This window comes from Myxocyprinus asiaticus, chromosome 19 (assembly GCF_019703515.2).
Source record: "Myxocyprinus asiaticus isolate MX2 ecotype Aquarium Trade chromosome 19, UBuf_Myxa_2, whole genome shotgun sequence".
In the NCBI taxonomy this organism is placed as follows: Eukaryota; Metazoa; Chordata; class Actinopteri; order Cypriniformes; family Catostomidae; genus Myxocyprinus; species Myxocyprinus asiaticus.
Window position 1 is genome coordinate 22,693,615 of NC_059362.1, and position 20,392 is coordinate 22,714,006.

The following is a 20,392-nucleotide window of genomic DNA, read 5'->3' on the forward strand; positions in this document are numbered from 1 at the left end:
TGCTTGTGAAATGAGCAGTGTATGACGTTGGCACCAGGGCTGTGTATTAAGGATGGGTTTTAGGTCAACTCTGTGGGGCTATGGGCCTGATGGTGGGAATGCAAATCGATTTGGGTCTCGCTGCTATTGGCCCCGGCTGAGCAGATGGTAGCCCTGGCTCGCACTGGCCCGACAGTGGAAAAGCAGCTATTTATACTGCATGGAAAACAGCGACCAGACTTCAACATTCTTCCATTGTAGAAAGAAATCATAAGGGTTCGGAAAAACATTAGGTTGAGTAAATGATGATAGAATTTTCCTTTTTGGTGAACTATACCTTTAATGATGATACAAACACTTTATATAGAACACCTATAAATATCAGCCTAATGCATATCTAGTATATTTTCTTAAATGCTATCTTTTCTTTTCCCCTCATTCTTATCATATACCGAAACTTCATCCTTCTTGCTCTTTCCTCTCTCTTATAAGTTGTGGGGATATTCTGCTGGAGGTGAACGGGAAGAGTACCTGGGGAATGACACACACGGCTCTGGTGCGCCTGCTCAAAGAGCTGAGGGGCCGGATTACTCTCACCATCGTTTCATGGCCTGGCAGCCTGTTATAGGACTACTCTGCATGAAGGAGGGGCGTAGCAAACTGACCATGCACTTGGGGGTAGAGCTTATAATTCAGACCTCATAATGACAACAAATGGTGCATTTTAGTATGTAAGACTTCCTTAATAGGTGGGCTAATGATATGGACTGCCCCAGGAAGCAAGAAATGACACATGGACCTCAACCAGGTACTAAGAGCTTTCACAGACTCTATACATGAAGGCAGAGTTAATGGTACGACTCCGCCCCAAGAGGCATGTTTATCAAACAGACTCCAACATCAGGAGATGCTTTCACGATTGCCCAAGGCATAGAGATGATAGCTGCCAATGAGAAAAGTTAATAAGAAGAACAACCTGTCTAGGAGCTACTAAAAGGATGGGAGGATCTAAAAACACAAAATTGAGTTGGAGAATCACTTCGATGAAGAAATGAGGAGCTCATCTGCCAAGAAATAGTTGTATAAACATTATGGACACTGTGCTATATGTAGTCATATTGTGTGACTCTGAAAAAGGCAGAGAGAGGAGTGTGTGAGGAGTTTCTGTTGGACGAGGTGTGTGGGATATATAGGGTCTGGGTGGGGGACACACATGTTGCCAATTCCATTAGTTTTACCTGTTAGAAAATGCATTAAAGTGGACGCACATTTCTTTACTATAAATGTTGGTGTCTGAAAAAAGATAACGAAACAAACTCAAGCACTTGTTCTATGACTAATATTACTTTGGTTTCTTTCTCTCTCCATTCCTATGGCTTTCGGATATCAGCTTTGTTTCGTTCATTCTGACAGTGGTTCGTTCTCTCCATCCGCTGGCATGGAGTCATATTTGCCAAGTAGTTCTATCTATGTTGGTACATTTCAGATGCTGTTGCAAATGAAAATAAACAATAGTGAGTAATAATAAAAAAGAATAGCAACTAAAATGAGAAAAAAGAAAAAGCAATGTTCATAATCTATTTTAAAAATGGAAGATAACTTATAATGCTTATAATAACGTGATATTTTGGCGGCCTTGCTATTTTTTTTTTTAAACTTTGAGTAGAAAGTGAAGGAGAGAGTGACATATGAATGGTTTACTATGTGTCTGTGTGTGTGTGAGAGAGAAAGAGAGAGAGAGAGAGAGTGTGTGTGTGTGTAGGTATCCTTGTGTGTAAGGTGTGTGCTTTGGCATCTCATATGCTTTGGCTTGTGCAGTATACTGTATCTGTTGGTACCTTTGGTTTAATGATCAATAAAGTAATTCTTCAAGGAGACTGTTAGTGTGAGAGTTCTTTGCATGCACTGTGTATGTGTGTAAATGTGAGTGTGCAAGCTGTTCTTGACTGAAGGTCAGTACAGTTGCAATCATTCTACACAGTAAATCATGGTTAACACACATTTATCTTCTCTTAATGATGTTTATCATGTTTAACAAAATTAACATTTGGCACAACAAAAATAACATTTCATATGATCAAAACAACCATAATGTTGTTCATTTAATTTTAAATCAATAAATAAATTGACAAATTAAAAATAGTGTACCCTTTGGACCACCTTTTCCATTTCCATTATTTTTTTTTTCTTTTAAATTTATTTCTAAAAATGTAACAAATTGGCTTATCAAAGTGTATGGCATCCGATTGATTCACAGTTGGTCACTCCTCTGACTCTGGCTGGTGAATGGACTGATTGGTCAATAAACAGGTTCACCAGCTGGACAGGGAGTTATTCTGTCACCTCTAACTGGTTCTGCTGGTCCGCACTGCACTCCTCACTGGGCTCCCTGCTCTCTAGGTTATGTCTGGGGCGTTTGTGCCTGTGTCTTCTGTGGCTATCTGCGTCATCACTATCATAACACCTCCTACTGTTGCCACTAATGAGAAAGAGAAAGGGAAGGAGGTGGGGGCACAGTCACATATATAATGATTATACACTGATCAGCCACAACATTAAAACCACTGACAGGTTAAGTGAATAACATTGATTATCTCGTTACAGTGGCACCTGACAAGGTGTGGGATATATTAGGCAGCAAGTGAACAGTCAGTTCTTGAATTTCATGTGTTGGAAGCAGGAAAAATGGGCAAGCGTAAGGATCTGAGCGACTTTGACAAGGGCCAAATTGTGATGGCTAGACGACTGGGTTAGAGCATCTCCAAAATGGCAGGTCTTGTTGGGTGTTCCTGGTATGCAGTGGTTAGTACCTACCACAAGTGTTCCAAGGAAGGACAACCAGTGAACCAGCGACAGGGCCATGGGCACCCAAGGCTTACTGATGCGCATGGGGAGTGAAGGCTAGCCCGTCTGGTCCGATCCTACACAAGAGCTAATGCAGCACATACTGCTGAAAAACGTAATGCTGGCCATTATAGAAAGGTGTCAGAACACACAGTGCATTGCAGCATATGGGACTGCTTAGCTGCAGACTGTTCAGAGTGCCCATTCAGACCCCTGTCCACCGCCGAAAGTGCCTACAATGGGCACGTGAGCATCAGAACTGGACCATGGAACAATGGAAGGTGGTCTGGTCTGATGAATCATGTTTTCTTTTAGATCACGTGGACGGCCGGCTGTGTTTGAAAATCCCAGGAGATCAGCAGTTACAGAAATACTCAAACCAGCCCATCTGGCACCAACAATCATCCATGCGATTATCTAATCAGCTAATCATGTGGCAGCAGTGCAGTGCATAAAATCATGCAGATACGGGTCAGGAGCTTCAGTAAATGTTCACATCAACCATCAAAATGAGGAAAAAAAATGTGATCTCACTGATTTGGACCGTGGCATGATTGTTGGTGCCAGATGGGCTGGTTTGAGTATTTCTGTAACTGCTGATCTCCTGGGATTTTCACACACAACAGTCTCTAGAATTTACTCAGAATGGTGCCAAAAACAAAAAACATCCAGTGAGTGGCAGTTCTGTGGACGGAAATGCCTTGTTGATGAGAGAGGTCAACAGAGAATGGCCAGACTGGTTTGAACTGACAAAGTCTACAGTAAATCAGATAACCGCCCTTTAAAACTGAGGTAAGAAGAATAGCATCTAAGAATGCTATTCTGAGCTGCGGGATGGTGCTGTTTTGGCAGCACGAAGGGGACCTACACAATATTAGGCAGGTGGTTTTAATGTTGTGGCTGATCGGTGTATTATATTGCTAAATATCAACACTCTTGGAACGGCACTTGTCTAATCAGATTAGAGAACCAGAACTGTAATATAACATGAAATAAGTCACATGTAAGATAACAGCAAGAAAAAGATTGTGAACCCTTTGGAATTACCTGCATTTATGTATAAATTTGTCTTAAAATCTGGTTTGATCTTCATCTAAGTAACAATAATGAACAAACACAATCTGTTTTAACTAATAATTCACAAATTATTGTATTTTTCTTGTACATATTGAATACATCATTCAAATATTCACAGTGTAGATTAAAAGTATGTGAATGCTAATGAAGTCAACAAAAAGCTAATTAGAGTCAGGAGTTAGCAACCCTGGCATCCAATTAATGAAATGAGATTGGAGGTGTGGGTTAGAGCTAGTTTTGACTTGTAAAAATCACTCAAACATTTTGAGTTTGCTATTCACACGAAGCATCTGCTGACATGGACTGTGCCTAGAAAAAAAAAAAAAGAGAAGACCTGCAATCAAGAATTGTTGCTCTGCATAAAGCTGGAAAGGGTTCAAAGTAATTTCAAAGAGCTTAGATATTCATCAGTCCACAGTTAGACAAACTGTCTATAAATGGAGATGATTTAGTACCATGGCTACTCTCCCTAGAAGTGATCATCCAGCCAAGATGACTCAAAGGGCACAAAAATGCTCATTGAGGTAAAAAAAAAAAAGAACCTTAGAGTGACAGCTAAAGACTTGAAGGAATCATTGGAACTGGTTAATATCTCTGTTCATGAGTCCACTATACAGAAAAAATTAAACAGGCATGGTGTCCATGGCAGGACACCATGAAGGAAGCCTCCACTTTAAAAAAAACAAAAAAACATTGCTGCATGCCTGAAGTTTGCCAAAGACCACCTTGACACTCCACAACTTTACTGGGAAAATATTTTGTGGACTGGTGTAACTAAGGTTGAATTGTTTGCGAAGAACAAGCATCACTACGTATGGCGTAAAAAGGGTACAGCATACCAACATCATGATTTGGGGCTGCTTTGCTGCTTCAGGGCCTGGACCGTTTGCCATCATCTAAGGGAAAAATTAATTCCCAAGTTTATCTAGATATCCTGCTGGATAATATCAGGGTGGCTGTGTGCCAGCTGAAGCTCAGTAGAAGTTAGGTGATGCAGCAGGACAATGACCCTAAACATCAAAGTAAATCCATGACAGAATGGCTTCAAAAAAATAAAATCCACCTTTTGGAGTGGCCCAGTCAGTGCTCAGACCTTAATCCAATAGAGATGCTGTAGAATGACCTCAAGAGAGCCGTTTGCACCAGACATCCTAAGAATATGGCTGAGCTGAAGCAGTTCTGTAAGGAAGAATGGTCCAAAATTCCTTCTGAATGTTGTGCAGGTCTAATCCACAGCTATCGGAAATGCTTGGTTGAGGTTATTGCTGCCAAAGGAGAATAAAACCAGTTTTTAAATCCAAGGGTTCACTTACTTTTTCCACAGCACTGTAAAGGTTTAATGGGATGTGTTCAGTAAAGACATGAAATATTATAACTGTTTGTGTATTGTTAGCTTAAGCACATTGTGTTTGTCTATACTTGTGACTTTGATGAAGATGAGATCACATTTTATGACTAATTAATGCAGAAAACCAGCTAATTCCAAAGGGTTCACATACTTTTTCTTGCCACTGTATCTGTATATAGACTGTATACTATGCATTTTGTCACTTTGTCTTATGATTTCTGCATTTTACCTGCGTGAGGATCTGTGTTGTTCATGCCTGTCTCTGTGTCTTCTCTCTCGACGTCTGTCACTCTTTCCATCTCTTCCAGAGCTTTCTCGATACCTGTCGCTCCCATAATGACTGTGATCCTTGTGCCGAGACGGGCGCTCCTCTTCAGCATATTCCTGAGGCTACGTCCATGCGAATAAGTTTTCGTTTGAAAACGCATTAATTTCACTACATTTACGCATCTCATTCACATGGAACAGCATTTTCCTCCACTTAAAATGGACGGAAATGCATTTTGGAAATGCTCTGCATTACCACATACTTTGGAAAACGGTGATGATTTTCACAACTGCCTTTATATAATTTCACCTAGAACCTTTGCTTGGATATGCACAGATATACACTCACTGAACACTTTATTAGGAACACCTGTACACCTGCTTATTCACGTGATTATCTAATCAGTCATTTGTGTGGCAGCAGTGCAATGCATAAAATCATGCAGATACAGGTCAGGAGCTTCAGTTAATGTCCACATCAACCATCAGAATGGGGGAAACATTTGAACTCCGTGATTTCGACCGTGGCATGATTGTTGGTGCCAGACGGGCTAGTTTGAGTATTTCTGTGACTGCTGATCTCCTGGGATTTTCACCATAGTGTTCCTTATAAAGGGCTCACTGAGTGTAAGTAAATGCTTATTTACAGGGGATATTCCCTGTATACATGACCTAAAATACTGTTTAATACAGGCATATACCTGCTGTCTTGTTCGGATTTCTAGGAACCGGAATATTGGCTTAATCTAGTTATGGCAATCAGGTAAATGTGTTTACATGATGTTCACATAATAAGAATATGATCAAACTCTAAATAATACGGGTATACAGTATGCGTGTGCTGTCTTTTTTGGATTTCTAGAAACCAGAATATTGGATAATCTAATTAATGTGTTAACATGCTTACATAATCAAAATTATTACAAAATTCGGATTTTTGTACATGTAAACCCAGTCAATGATCTTTGATTTTCATTCTGAAACTATTTAAACTGCAGCCATTATGATATGTCCTAATGAAAGTAAGTGCATATTTACTACATGTTACACAGAAAACAAGAGAGCCAGAGAAAGGCAGGGAGACAGACTCAATAATGTGATCAATCCCTCTGTAATTAGCAGTCATTTGAAACCACCGGCCCTCAGGTGCTCTGTTATAGATTAGTCTTAGAACCACAAATTAAATAACGGGACAAAAAAGTTTGTAGGGACAGTGGTTAGTGTGAAGGAGTGGAGGACCATGTGTGTGTGTGTGTGTGTGTGTGTGTGTGTGTGTGTGTGTGTGTGTGTGTGTGTGTGTGTGTGTGTGTGTGTGTGTGTGTGTGTGGTGTGTGATTGCTCCAAAAAGCAAGATGCTTTTGTTTCAATTAAGTAATTGCTACATTTTCTTTCTGTGAATTTCTCATAGTTGGTCAAACCATTTCTATGTTATTGTTAGCAGGCTGTGCTGAAAGCCCAGCATCCATCTGTGCTGGTATGTCGTATGCTGTTGCAAATTACTCTTCATGCTATTAATACTGATTAGAACAAACATGGTCTTTTGGTGTATACTCTGTGTATATATGCACCATGAGCAATATATCATGTGACTGAGTGTGCGCAAGTATGTGTAGGTGTCATGCCAGCTGGACTGAAGACAGGCCTATCCTCTCTCTACGCCACAGGAATGAGATCATATCTAGGGGACAAGTGTTCACCAAATGTCCAACCAGTTGCTGAGAACATCACCAGCCAGACCGGGAGGGAGAGAGAGGGAAATAAAAACAAGAGCAAAGGAGAGGAAGGAGAAAGTGAGTGTGCCAATTTTGCTCTCTATCTTACTCTCTCTTTGGCCCCGTTTACACCTGGTACAAACATCCATCTCAGGTAATGTGATCACAAGTAGATAGCATTAAATACAGCTGTAAATGTGGTCCAAAACGTTTTGCGATCCAATAACTCAACCCAAACTCAGAGGTAGTCAAAAATGCATGTTTGTAATGTAAACCATAAAGGACTGTGTACTCGCATGTCAATTAAACCACGGTGCTAAAATAAGGGTTTTAAATGTAAAGTACAGTTAATATAGGAGCTTGACTAAAATGACAAAGATAATTTGTCTCAAAACGTCATGTTTGCATTGAAATTATGATTTATAATAATTTATATAAACTTTTTTAATTAATAGCATCCATTAATGCATTAATTTTTCTTAATTGCGATTAACGCATTTACCATTAATACAGCATAAACCAGCATAAACACTGGTTGGAAGGGCGTAAGCTTTGCAATGTGTCTGCCCGGAGTCATTACACTGATGCACACACAAAAACACACACAGCAGTGATTCAGTGTCAGTGATAAAGTTATGGGGAAACGAACTCTTAACAGTATTTGATGTACAAAATAAGCCAAGATGGAACTTGTGAAATGAGAAATCAAGTATTTTACAGCCTAAGTAAGGCGCATTTTGATTAACACAAGCACGGCAAGTCTTAAGTCACAGCACGAGCAAAATGAGACGTTTTTGTCTCCAAGCGCTTTTTATGTGAAGTTCAAAGCGGTGCTTGGCGCTGGCGCTGACGCCCTGACGCGAATCACGAACCAAGCATGATTGCTGTAACAAAGCGGTTAGCCACAGTCTGCCAGCAGATTAATACTGTGGAGGATTTGAGTTTGAGATTTAATGCCCACTGCAATGAATATGAAACCTATGTGGCAACTAGTTCTTTCACTTAGACTATGGGAAGCATTTAATGTTACTTGAATTGGTGCTATTTTAGTGCATTTCTATCTTTATATTGAGGAAGGCTTTGTTTGGAAAAGGTTAATATAGAATTATATTGTTACATATTGTTTGTTTTCTTTCCTAAGAAGGAAATAAATGCATTTTGACAGGAAAAGAAGTATATTTTAGAGTCAAATTTCATAACTTTCAAAATCTGCAATTAATCTTGATTAACTACAAAAAAGTAATCACGATTAAAAATCGACTGAAAGTACTTTTTTTACTTTTATCCATATTATCAAAATCTGATCACAAGTGGTCTGATCAAAGGAGACGCATTTGAAACGCATGTTACTAGGTGTAAATGGCCTAAAATGTATCTCCCGTGACCACTTATGATTGAATTATGTAAAAGTGGGGGTTCTCTGATTCTCTGATACTGCAGCGTTACTACATGTTGAAGTTTAGAAAAGTTAGCAAGCTATTGCTCTTAAATATACCTGAATTTTAGGCCACATTCACACTAATCCGATTTCATTTGAAAACGTTTGCAGCTTTCTAACGTAATCCTTTACCAAAGTAAGCGGTAATGGAGAGCGTTTTTGAAATGCTCTGTTTTCATTGGAGGACAACACCATTCTAGTGTGGATGAAAGGCATAAATGTAGCAAAAACTTTTTAGTGTCCATGCTGACCAGTATTGCTGGTGACCAGCTAATGTTGTGTTTTGGGTGCTGGTCCCCAAGCAAGGAATGCTGGTGTGATGGTGACCCTACCAGGCTTTTAAACTAGCTTAACCAGCTTTATAAGAAAGACGATGCTGGTTAACCAGATTCACAAGCTAGGCGTTGCTTGTGAAAAGCTAGACCAGCACCATGTGGCCACATGCATTTTTAACTACCACTAAATGATTTGAGTGATCCCATCATAAAACGTTTTGAACCCAGTTTTAACCTGTAGTTAGCACGGACCACTTGAGAATGATCTCCCAAAACTGGTGCTAATACCAGGTTTCACTGAGCCATTGATGTGCAGGTTCCCTCTGTGTGTGGTGAAACGTAAAGTCGTGAGGGTGGCAGAGAGTGCTGCATTTCACTCAGCATGTGCTAGACAGATTGATTGTGAAGGTTCTATGTGGATGTTGTATAAAAAAGTGATGGAGAACACAGAGTGTTTTTTCAGTGCATAGCAGAGACAGAGATGATTTGAGGGTTCTAATGAATATGTTGGTCAGTAGGCTCTCTGCTTTCTCAAAGCAACAACACAGGCGTTAAGCTGCTTACATACTTTCAAAGCCTTGGCGTATGTGGGAGTGTGTGACAACTTCAGTCCTAGTTAATGTGGTGCCAGGCCAAAAGTGTGTGTGTGTGTCCTTACACAGCCCCAGCAGTGTCAAGATGTGTTGAAATTTGGCAGACATGTTATGTAGTATGTTGTCATCCAAAACACTATGATAAAAAACTGACCCCAAGGCCACATCTACACTAATACGTTTTCGTGTGATTAATTACATGATGTGCCGATTAATTAATCGCATATATAAATATTTGCTGAGAAAGCCCCTCAAATAACAATAATTCAATATATAATGATGAAACAAATATAAAATTATATTTAAATAATTACAAATTATATACAGTATATTATTTAAAAATAATAATCTGATAATTCAAATGCATTACATTATTGTGGCAGAGGAGTTAAGCATTGATTAGACAATACAAAAAGTGGTTTTAGAATCCAATGTATTGTTTATTTGCATATTATTGAACATAAGCCAATTATTGTCCTACAGTTCAAAGCAATCCATTATGCAATTGATTTTGTGAAACAGTCTGAGATTTATTATGAAGGCTTGTCTAAGGACCTATCATTGTACACCTGCGTCAGACAGATGCTTTTGGAGCGTATCACTTCGCTTGCATAGTGTTGTAAAAACATAAAATTTTTAGGTCACTGTGTCAAGTTAAATGTAGTTTAAACAAGTCTTGAGATCCTCAAGTTTGGATTTGTGCTCCATCAAGCTGTTTTGAACAGAAGAACACATCCTTGTGTTGTGCTGTCTGCTGAAGGGTTGGTTTGCATTGCCTATACAGCTGAAGTTTCACTTACTGTCCCCTGGAGAAAACAGGTGGTACCTCAAGCTTGAATTGCTCAGGAATCTTCCTTATTACGGTCCAGGACATGATTAATTGCATTAATTTTTTTTAACGCTTTATTTTTTATATAATTAAATCACACTGAATTAACGCATTAAATCAACAGCCTGAGTGAAAATGCATTAATTTCACTATGTTTTGGCCTTCCGTCCACACTGAGACTTTGTCCAGCGAACACAGAGCTTTTCGAAAACGCTCCCCCAAGTGAATACATTTGAAAACATCTTTACATTGTTGTGTGGACAGAGAAAATATAAATATTCGAAAACAATGACATATTTGTTGTCAAGTAATGCAGTCACATGATCCCTTCAACCCAAAACAATCAAGATGGTGGCCCATGTTTTAGCAGCATTGTTATGCCTGCTATCCACTTTGATAGCAGTGTTAAAGATAAATGATACTTTGTACAACCTTCAAATTGCATTTCTTCAAAGGCGAAGGGAAGTTTATTCGGAATTGCTGTCCAGCGTTAGAACAGGAGGATAACTGCGTTTCAGAACGTACATGTAAATAACGAATGGTCACGGTTCTTATGCTTTTTCCCCCTGAATGCGCTGTAAGGGGATTTAAGCATTTTCAGATGTTTCAGTTTGGTTAAGCAACTTTTTGAAAACATTTGGCAGTGTGGATGGAGAGCGTTTCGAAAACGAAAAGGCCGTTTTCAAATATATCTGGATTAATGTGGGCGTAGCCTAAAGGCACGAGAGAGGATATACACGTCCAGATACTGAGAAACTGTTGCCACATTCTCTCTGCATTAAGGATGTGAATGATTAATCGATAATCGAGTCGTTGTCATTAATAATTTGATCGATTAAGCTCATTGATGGTCAAATAATTAATTTCAGAAAAAATGTGTTCAGTAATCATGCCAGCAGACGTTGATAAGGCTGTCTATACAGCCACCACTGCTGGAGGGCACTTAAGTGCTGCAAGTCACGTCTTCTCCACGTACTAGAAGACGACACAGATGAAGATGAAGTGGACTCAATGTAATCAGTGTTGGAGCGTTTCTCTATAAATGAACATGATTTTTCCTGCATACACTGTGATAGTGTGTGAAAGTACAACATGACAACAAGCACAGTTGATCCACTGGTCTCCTTGTTTCATCTCATTCTACTATTACGTCAGTGATCACGGGGCACATTCAGCAGACATCTCATCATCACCAGTGAAGAGGTATGTTATGTAACGTGTTTACGCAATGTGTTATGATTTAACATAATTTTAATTTTAAAAAAATCCAAAGGAAGTTTTAATGAACTCAAATATGTATTTTGTATACAAGTTATTATAACAGTAATTTATTAACCGTAATTAAACATGTATTAAAATACACTGAACTATGAATATTTTAAGAGGAAAATGCCAATAATTACATTTCTTAAGTGTATTAATTTAAATTTTATTTAAACACAAGGCTACATGCACTTATTATTTTGAGTCATCCACATGCGTTTTGTGGTATTTACATTAACGATTAAACGACAATCGATTATGAAAATGTCTGAAAATTGACATCCCTACTCTGCATCTCTCCCTCCCAAACACATAGAAACCGACACAATCCAATACAACAAATACAATCCTTCACAGACAAACACAATCAACCAGACATTTAACATAAGGAGAGTTTTCTTTGTGTCTACATGCACAAGAGAGGACAGAAGTGAAGAAAAAGAGCAAAGGGAGAGAGCATGTGTGCCATTGTGACAGACCAGTGTGGTTCCCAGCTGTTCTACTGCCCTGCTTTAGTCTCAGCTCTCTCCTCAAGTGACCTGCACACACTGAATCTGCTGCCACCACAGCATGAACTCAGTCAGAATGCTTGCGTGTGTGCACACATTAGTGTGAGGTCAAAGGGAACAAAATAATGAACTCATATGATGAGTTAACTTGCCCGCTCTTTGCTTGGTCAAGGTGGATGTGTGTTTCTGATTGGTCACTGTGGTCTGATATTATGCCTTCATTTTTAAGGCCAGAAAATGTTTTATTTGACTGAAGGACCCCTTGTAATCAAAACTGACATTTTGTGTCTTTTAGTCCATGCCTGTCAGCTCTTAGTCCATTTATATTCTAGTGTACTCCTAAAAGTTGAGAAAAATTACTTTTAGCAGATTTACACATTTAAAATTTACAGTCTTTCTAATCTAAGAAATTAACCCAAAACATTGGACTCATCTTGCACTCGAGGGTGCAGACCTTGCCTTTGAAATGACTGATGAAAATGTTTGTTGCCAAAGGGTATTTGGATTTCGCCAACGATAAGGAAAACGCATCATGACGATAATTATTTTTTTCATTAAAACATTCTATTGATAAAAATATGATAAAAAAATAAAAATACTGCAAGATGTTAAGAATTAAGAATGGAAAGACTTGATTCCAATCATAGTATGCTGGGGAATTCCCCGCTTGATCTGTGTAAACTGAAAGAGCTCAACAGCGGTTAACTGCTTTACAAACGTGTTAATAGGCTCAATAAAACACCTTCTATACAGGCTGGACCACATCCAACATATGTACCAACTCTTACCTTCTTTAATGATTGGCTGACTCCTACCTTTTGTGATCTTGTGAGGAGGGACTATGCTCACAATCCGTTTCTCTGTATCTCTCTTTCTCCCTCTCTCAGTCTTTCCTGTGCCCTCGCTCTCTGGTTTTCTCTCCTTTTCTCTGTTCCTTTCTTTGCGGGCGTAGTAATCCCATGTCTTGCCATTGTCGATCATGCCAGGCCAGGAAGCCATGCCCACTGCAGGTGAGTACACACCTTGGAAAAAAAACAAACAAAAAAAAAACACAGGAACATTGCAATGAGATCATTTAAAATGCACGTACATATCCATATCCAATATTGTTCTGGATGGGATGTGATATATCTTATGAATCTAGGCCAGGGGGTTTAGGTTTGGCTGGTTAGCATAGCCTAGTTAGCCCCTGCTGGTTGATGTCATTACTACACCATCTGGACCCAAAAACCATCTTTCTCCATTGACAACAACTGACAAAATAAAAAAATTCTAAAGATGTTTTACCACTGTCGTGGTTCGAGAGAGCTCTTACAAAGGTGAAATAAGACTTATTTTTGCATGTCTGATGCCTTTTACGTCACAGCACATGATAGTCACTAACAGTGAAGGGCTTAGGATTTTGCATGTTTATTTGGTGCCATCAGCCAATCATTATTGGCTATTACAGACCTACCTGGTCAAGAAACAAAATGAGCAGGTTACTACATCTAAAAGGGCCTCACATTTTATAATACACTAACTGCATGTCAATTTCCAAAAACGCCTCCTGTCGTATGAGCTAAAAACAACAGAAAATAAAAAATGCCATTTAATGCATTTAATTGGCAGTTCAAATCTGGTCTGAAGGCACAACGTTGTTTTTTTTTCTTTTCTTTTTTTTTTTTTTTGCTGCATATTCAAATAGCACTTTTTTCACTCTCGCGCACACTCTCACAAACACACATACACCAGTTCTGACAATCACTAAAATCTCACAGTGACAATAGCTGTTTCAGCCTCTTGAGTATGCCCAAATTATTACTACATGCAGAGGTTAACAAGGCCACAGCAGACTGTCTGACAAGCTCATTTTTCTGTGTGTGTGTGTGTGTGTGTGTGTGTGTGTGTGTCCTTGTTAACCTCTGCCTGCAATAATGTTGTGTGCTGAACTGCAGTGGAAATGCTTGCAGTGCATTTCTATGTTCAGTGGCTGGAACTATATCCCTCCACAATTCTATGGGATGTATGTGTGTGTGTGTGTAGTGATGATGAGAAAGTTGAGAATGTTGAATGAACACTTTGTATGCAATTCTACTCTCACCCCATCAACCTCACCCCAACACACACTCACATGTACGAGTATTGTGATTTGTGAAAAAAATTAAAAAAATAAAAATCTGTGAATGTGTTTGTATGTGTCTGTCTGTGTGTGGTGGTGTTTGTGTGAACAGAAACTGTTATTTTCATTCTTTTGATTGGCGGCCCAAAATGTGTTTGATGCTCTGATTAAGATGGTTCGAGTGCTGGGGCCAAATTCAATATTTTCTCACTATTCCCTACAAGACTTTTGGAAAATCCACAAGGAAACTTTCCTCAAACACAGACTTAAACACATACACAATAACATTAAGAGGTTTCCTTTCCCACACACTCAAATTAAAATTCTAAATGTTCCGTTAGCAAGTATATTTCATTTCCCATTAGTCTGAGCAATGCTTAAAATTATAGTTGTGACCTTAACCTTTAAATCACATACATAAAAATGATATTGAATAGGTTATAACTGACATAAATCCAAAGGTGATGAGGTTTTTAAAAACATACATTTAACTAAATTTACTTAAAGGTGCTGTAAGAGATTTTTTTCATGGAAAGGTATGCAAAATTTCCTACTAAACAGCCAAGAAAAATATGTCTGCGGACAATGACGCTTTCTGCCTGTCAATCATTTTGTGAGTTCTCAGTATTGTAGTTGCAGCAAATTATTGAGGCATACTGCATTTTTAAGCCATGTTGTTCATAACAGTTGTCAGTTGAGGGTGCTATTTTACTACTGTTGTTTTTAACAACCGTTTCTGCTCTCAATAAAGCTCATTTTGGTATCTTTGGATTTCGGGTTTTGGAAAGAGGGGGCGAGGCTAATCCAATGGCTCAGTCTTGTGGAAGTAGAACAGCTGAAATCCCTTACAGCACCTTTAAGCACCACACCTGCAATCTTGAGTTGGGGTGAATGTGGTCTAATAGACACCAGCAGCTCTGTTGGCAGGCAGAAAATAAACTGGTTCTGAAGGCCTGAAATGTACTGTGCGATATTCATACCTGCAGGGAAGGGGCAAGGTGGGGCTGAGCGTCCATCATAGCCACCAGCCAAACTTCCACTGCTGTGATGAAAAAGGCAAAGCTAGAATTCATCAGTTAAATATCAATAATATTCATAAATTCATGCTGGGATAACATGGATTGTCAGGTTTTGCTCACACTTGTGGAGTTCATGGCAGCTTGAGTGCATGTAAATAATTGTAAACTCTTAGAAATATTTATTGTAAAAAATTTTCAATTGAACTTTTCGCTGAAATTAATATGCTGATAATACAATTTGTAATAAAAAAATATTAAATTTACACACATACAAACATTAATCACAACCATACTGAAAGCCACCTGACGTCCTATGATCTTTCTCTATTAGGGAAAAGAGGTGAGGCGTGCAGTATGATTTGGTACATTCAACCCAAGTGGACCCAGAACAATCAGTTAATAAATGAAAGAATGATTAAAAAAAGACTGAATTTACATTTAATTAAAGGGTATAGAGTAAGGCAGTAAATCGATTACATTTTTTTTTAACTAATTAACAGTTTTCTGTGATGTACATAGTAAAATAAAACAAACATTAAAATATAATCAAATACATATACTTTATACTTTGTCTCAAAGAACTTGCAAGAAATTGGTTAGTCATCATTTATTTGAATTATTTAAATATGTACTGTACATGTTAAAATATTCATTTTTGAATTACACACATTTCTACAGGTATAAATCTTTGATAAAAGTATATGTTATGTGCCATAAAAGTTGGGCAAAATCTTCAGCCGTTTTCCAGCGGACTAAATTATAGTATAAATGGGCAGATACTATTTAGATCCAGCTTTATTGGCAAGATAAACTTAAGCGTACATTGCCAATACATTAATATAAACTATACATATAGATATAAAACAAACTGAATGCTGAAATCTCAAGACTATTATTATCTTTGGCTGCCGTTCAGTCTCTATTGCACACACGCTGAGTCACTCTAGCGCGGTTTCGTTTTTGACACTAGTTCAGATGACAGTGTGTGATTGTTTTCAAGCCATGTGAAGAAAAACGGCAGCTTGCCAGTATCTCTCCCACATCTCGCTCACCACTTACAGATGAAGTCTCCATTCTCCGTACAGTAAATTCGCTTCCGTGTTTATTATGCCCTGGACATGTGTCACACGCAATGAATAAGCGTGTACTGCTCCACATAATCAGTTTCTGTGCAAGGATGTGCAGTCGAGTCGAGCGTGTACATCCTAGAAATTTATATATACCAATTTTAGCCAGAGAAAGTGGGGAAAAACATTAGTGAAATTTCAGGAAATGCAAAAAAACAGATACTACATTAATTGCATAAATTTTTTAACACATAAAACAGTCAAGTATTAAATCACAGAAAATAATGTGTTAAATTTCCCAGGCCTAGTATAGAGTAATTTGTTCTTAGGAGCACACAGAGCAGCAAGACCCCATAACTTTTAACTAACAACAAAGAGAAAGGAATAAATAGAGCATAAAAAAATAAATTAAAAAAAGATGCGAAAAGTACAGGAGAATAAAGGGGTAGACAGAACTTTCTAAATGATCAAAAGACTTTCCTCAGTTTCAAACCTCAATTTCCTCATGGTTTGATGTTACTGGCATCAACTCATAGTGCAGCATGCGCCCAGTAACCTGCCAGAAGTGTGACTAAGTGCATGTGTGTCTGTGTGTAATAGCAGATACAACTCTGGCAAACAAGCCATTGACGATCCATAAACCCTGGCTGCCCGCCCTGCTTTCAGGGCGTTCTGCAGGAGTGAACGTTGTGTGTGTGTGTTTAAGAGAGAATTCACATCCAATGGGACTCCTTGTGGTCAGGTGCTAGTTAAGATGAGTGCACTGATTCTATAAATATCTTTGAGAGAGATTCTGCTGCTGTTCTGGATTCTCTTTCCTTCTGTCTCTCTGCCTTCTGTCTTCCTGTATCCCACTTCCTCTACCTCACTCTCTCTTCTTCTCACATGTTATACCGTTCTACATTTTAAACTCAGCCAGCTTCACAGTACCGTATTTCTTTTTTCCCTCTCTCATTTTATCCATCTATCTATGCTTTACAAAGTAGAACAGACTAGCAGATACAATAGGAAGGCATTTATGATAATCAATGTTAGATGATCTGGCAGTTGCAGTCTCATCTCACCCCTGAGGCAAGCCTTCATTAGCGGCTGCCTCATTAAGACAGCTAATCACTGCAGAATTTGGCCCTAACGGCCTAACAGTAATGGCTGCGCCGCAAAGACCCTGCCCCAGCAGTAGGCTGTACCACATCACTCCGGTGCGTAAATGCATCAACAAAACAATTATTACTGATATTTCAAAACATGTGCTAAGGGATCACTGACATATTTCCATAAAGTAATTCAACTATACTGGATGTGGATGCCAAGCCTCATGACATCTAATCAAACAAAACACTGAATGCAATCTGCTTTCAATCTAAAATGATCTTCTCTTACTTAAAATGTTTGGACTGCGAATACTTTTTGATGACTAAAGAGCCAAGGCATGATACATTTAGTGCTGAAGGAAAGGTGGCGTGTAGCTGAAACAATCTCCCAGAGAGCCTTGCGGGCCATGAGACTCCCTTTATTTCAGGTGTGTCCCACAGGGCTTTGCATTAGGACCTTTTATATTTACAACATACTCTAAGTATGTGAAATGTGTATGTGTGAAAAAATGAGCACATAAAGGGGAGAAAAAGTAAAAAGAAGAAAACAAAAGAGTTTTTTGGGGTGATTGTACAAGAGGAAATGATTCATGAATTATGCAGTCGTTGGTTGGCAGGGCTCAGACGAACGGAAACTCCTCCAAGGATGTTTGGACTTGGCAGAGAGAGTGAGATGTGAGGAGAACCATTCTTTAAACAACAGAAAAAAAGTAGAAGGAACAAGCATAAACTTAAGGACCAGGAAATGGAAAAAATGGAGGGAGCTGGGTCAGGTGAGGGTGAAAAAAGTTAGGATAGAGACATGGAGATAAACGAACGAAAATAAAACCGAATAACTTCTACAGCAGAGTATATAAGACACCAAGAAACATATCCGAGTTGAAATGTGTAATTTCTGTGAAAATAGTATAATTAAATGTAACTGAAAAAAGTTTTCAAACAGGTTTCCTGAACATAGTCATGCCACAAACTCACACATTGGTTGAGCCAATGTTACGATGATGAGCTGGTCGGGAAGCGCAAACAAACAGAGCAATGATTTGAAAGTGCCACAGAGCCACAATGTTTGTCAACCTACAAATGGTTTACTTATAGTTGTTTCTGCATGACTAATACTGCCCTACAAAGGCAAAACGCAGTAACAACACCAACACTGAACATACATTTTTTTACATTTTAAAGTTAAATGCATCAATCTGGTGCACTTTGAGAGTAAAATTAAGAGGCTAGATCTATGAAAAACTTTGTGCTCTTATAAACAATTTTGTGCTCTAGTAGTAATTTAATCATAAACACATTGGTTGCATAGATATGAAAAAGCATGTTAAACGAGATGGAGTTTAACACAGTTTACAAAAGGTTAAAACACAAAATCGACTACAGCATACATTTGAGCCAGGGCTTGACATTAAGCACTGTCATGTGCTTGTCCTCCGGACAAGTAAATTGGTCATTCACTTGTCCGAGTAAAAAAGTTATTTGTCCAGAGAAAAAAAAGGACATTTAAGTTACATGCTCAAGTAACATGTCAAAGTTTATGTTGTATATTTTTCTAAAATTATGACCGATGCCTAACCTAACAGTGTACCTATGCAATCAACTCAATTCTCTGTGACAGAATTTAAACTGCACTGGGTAGGGGAGGAGACTATTGTCCTATGGTAATTATTTTATGTTACGTATGGTAGTCAAATAAAGGAAAGCCTCCATCGCCACCATTAACAGCAGGGGTGCTCATAGTTCTATGGAAAGAGATCTTCTTTTCATCATGTTATTGCAGAAAGATCTACCATGTACAATAAACGCTATACATTATCACAATACCAAAATTTCAGTAGTCAATAGTGACATTTGACGATTCTCAATAACAGTTTTAATAGCACAACAAATAGTAAAACTTAATTATGGTTATGTTATGGTATGGTTGTGTTAATTATGGAAGAATGGTTTCAAATTCTTAAGTAATTATTAAAGACTAGTAAACAATCAGTAATAAAATAACAATAAAAACAGCAATGACAAGAAATAGATTAAAAATAATAGAACAAAAAATACAAATGAAGAAAATTCAGTGCTTTTTTTAACAGCTTTAAAAGTTTTAACAGCAGTAGGCTATCAAGTATTCAAGGAAACATTCAGAATGAAATGCAACATAAATCTACTACTGGTCTTCACTTTATAATACATTAATACTTTTTAAAGCTACTAAAGTTACCCAATCAAGAGCAGTGAGTGTTTATTCGTTTTCTTGTTATGGTTGTTTGATTATTATAATGACACACTAGACAGCAGCCGGTCTATTAGCTTACACTTACAAGTCTGACATTTTAATACAAATACATTTTTCTCCGCTGTTTACGTTTACTTCAGACATCACTTTCTGTGTTTACATGAATACCTCACCAAGATGCGCATTTTGGCGGAATTTTTTAAATGTATTTGACCATTCAGACGCGCATTAGCGTGAGTATTTTTGGAACACGCGCATGTTCAGCACACACACATACGCTGCCTGTCAATCAAACAGAGCACAGCTGTTACTAGATCGCTTGTGAATTATAAAATTACGTGCTCTGGATTACTTTCAACAGCAGAATAAGAATATGAACATTCTAATAAGTGACACAGGCCTAGGCTATCACAAATACAGTATAGCTGGTTATTTTTTTGTTATTGATATTTTAATCAGTCTGCTTGTCCGGTCAGGCAAGTAAAATTCTCTTTCACTTGCCTCTTCAAAAATCTGGCAGGGAGTGAGAGATGCTTTGCCGAAGCAATGGCGCAAAACACAACGTTAGAGATCTTTTATGTTATTATGAGAAGTGTAAAAATATTTTTGGTTTATTATGAAACTGTGGTGGGACAAATTAGACTGTGGTGTACAGTCTAGGTAATTAATGGGAAACACTGCTGAAACTGAGAAAAATAGCTTCAAAAGTTACTTAGTTTTAGTGTGTATTTTGTAGTTACTGCAATTTTC

At 38.2% G+C, this 20,392-nt stretch overlaps 1 protein-coding gene and 1 pseudogene across 6 annotated transcripts in view; one reads left to right on the top strand and one right to left on the bottom strand.

Annotated features, from left to right (window-relative positions):
• The window catches only part of lnx1 (ligand of numb-protein X 1), a 56,887-nt gene extending 55,031 nt beyond the window's left edge, over positions 1 to 1,856 (top strand). For all 6 annotated transcript variants that reach the window (XM_051645340.1, XM_051645342.1, XM_051645341.1 and 3 more), the window contains one exon: positions 472 to 1,856. In XM_051645340.1, the coding sequence (XP_051501300.1) occupies positions 472 to 607 (136 nt within the window). In that variant the 3' untranslated portion in view covers positions 608 to 1,856. The remainder of the gene's footprint in view (positions 1 to 471) is intronic.
• A 364-nt stretch (positions 1,857 to 2,220) lies between these two features.
• Positions 2,221 to 20,392, bottom strand: part of LOC127409947 (pre-mRNA 3'-end-processing factor FIP1-like) — a 46,493-nt pseudogene continuing 28,321 nt past the window's right edge.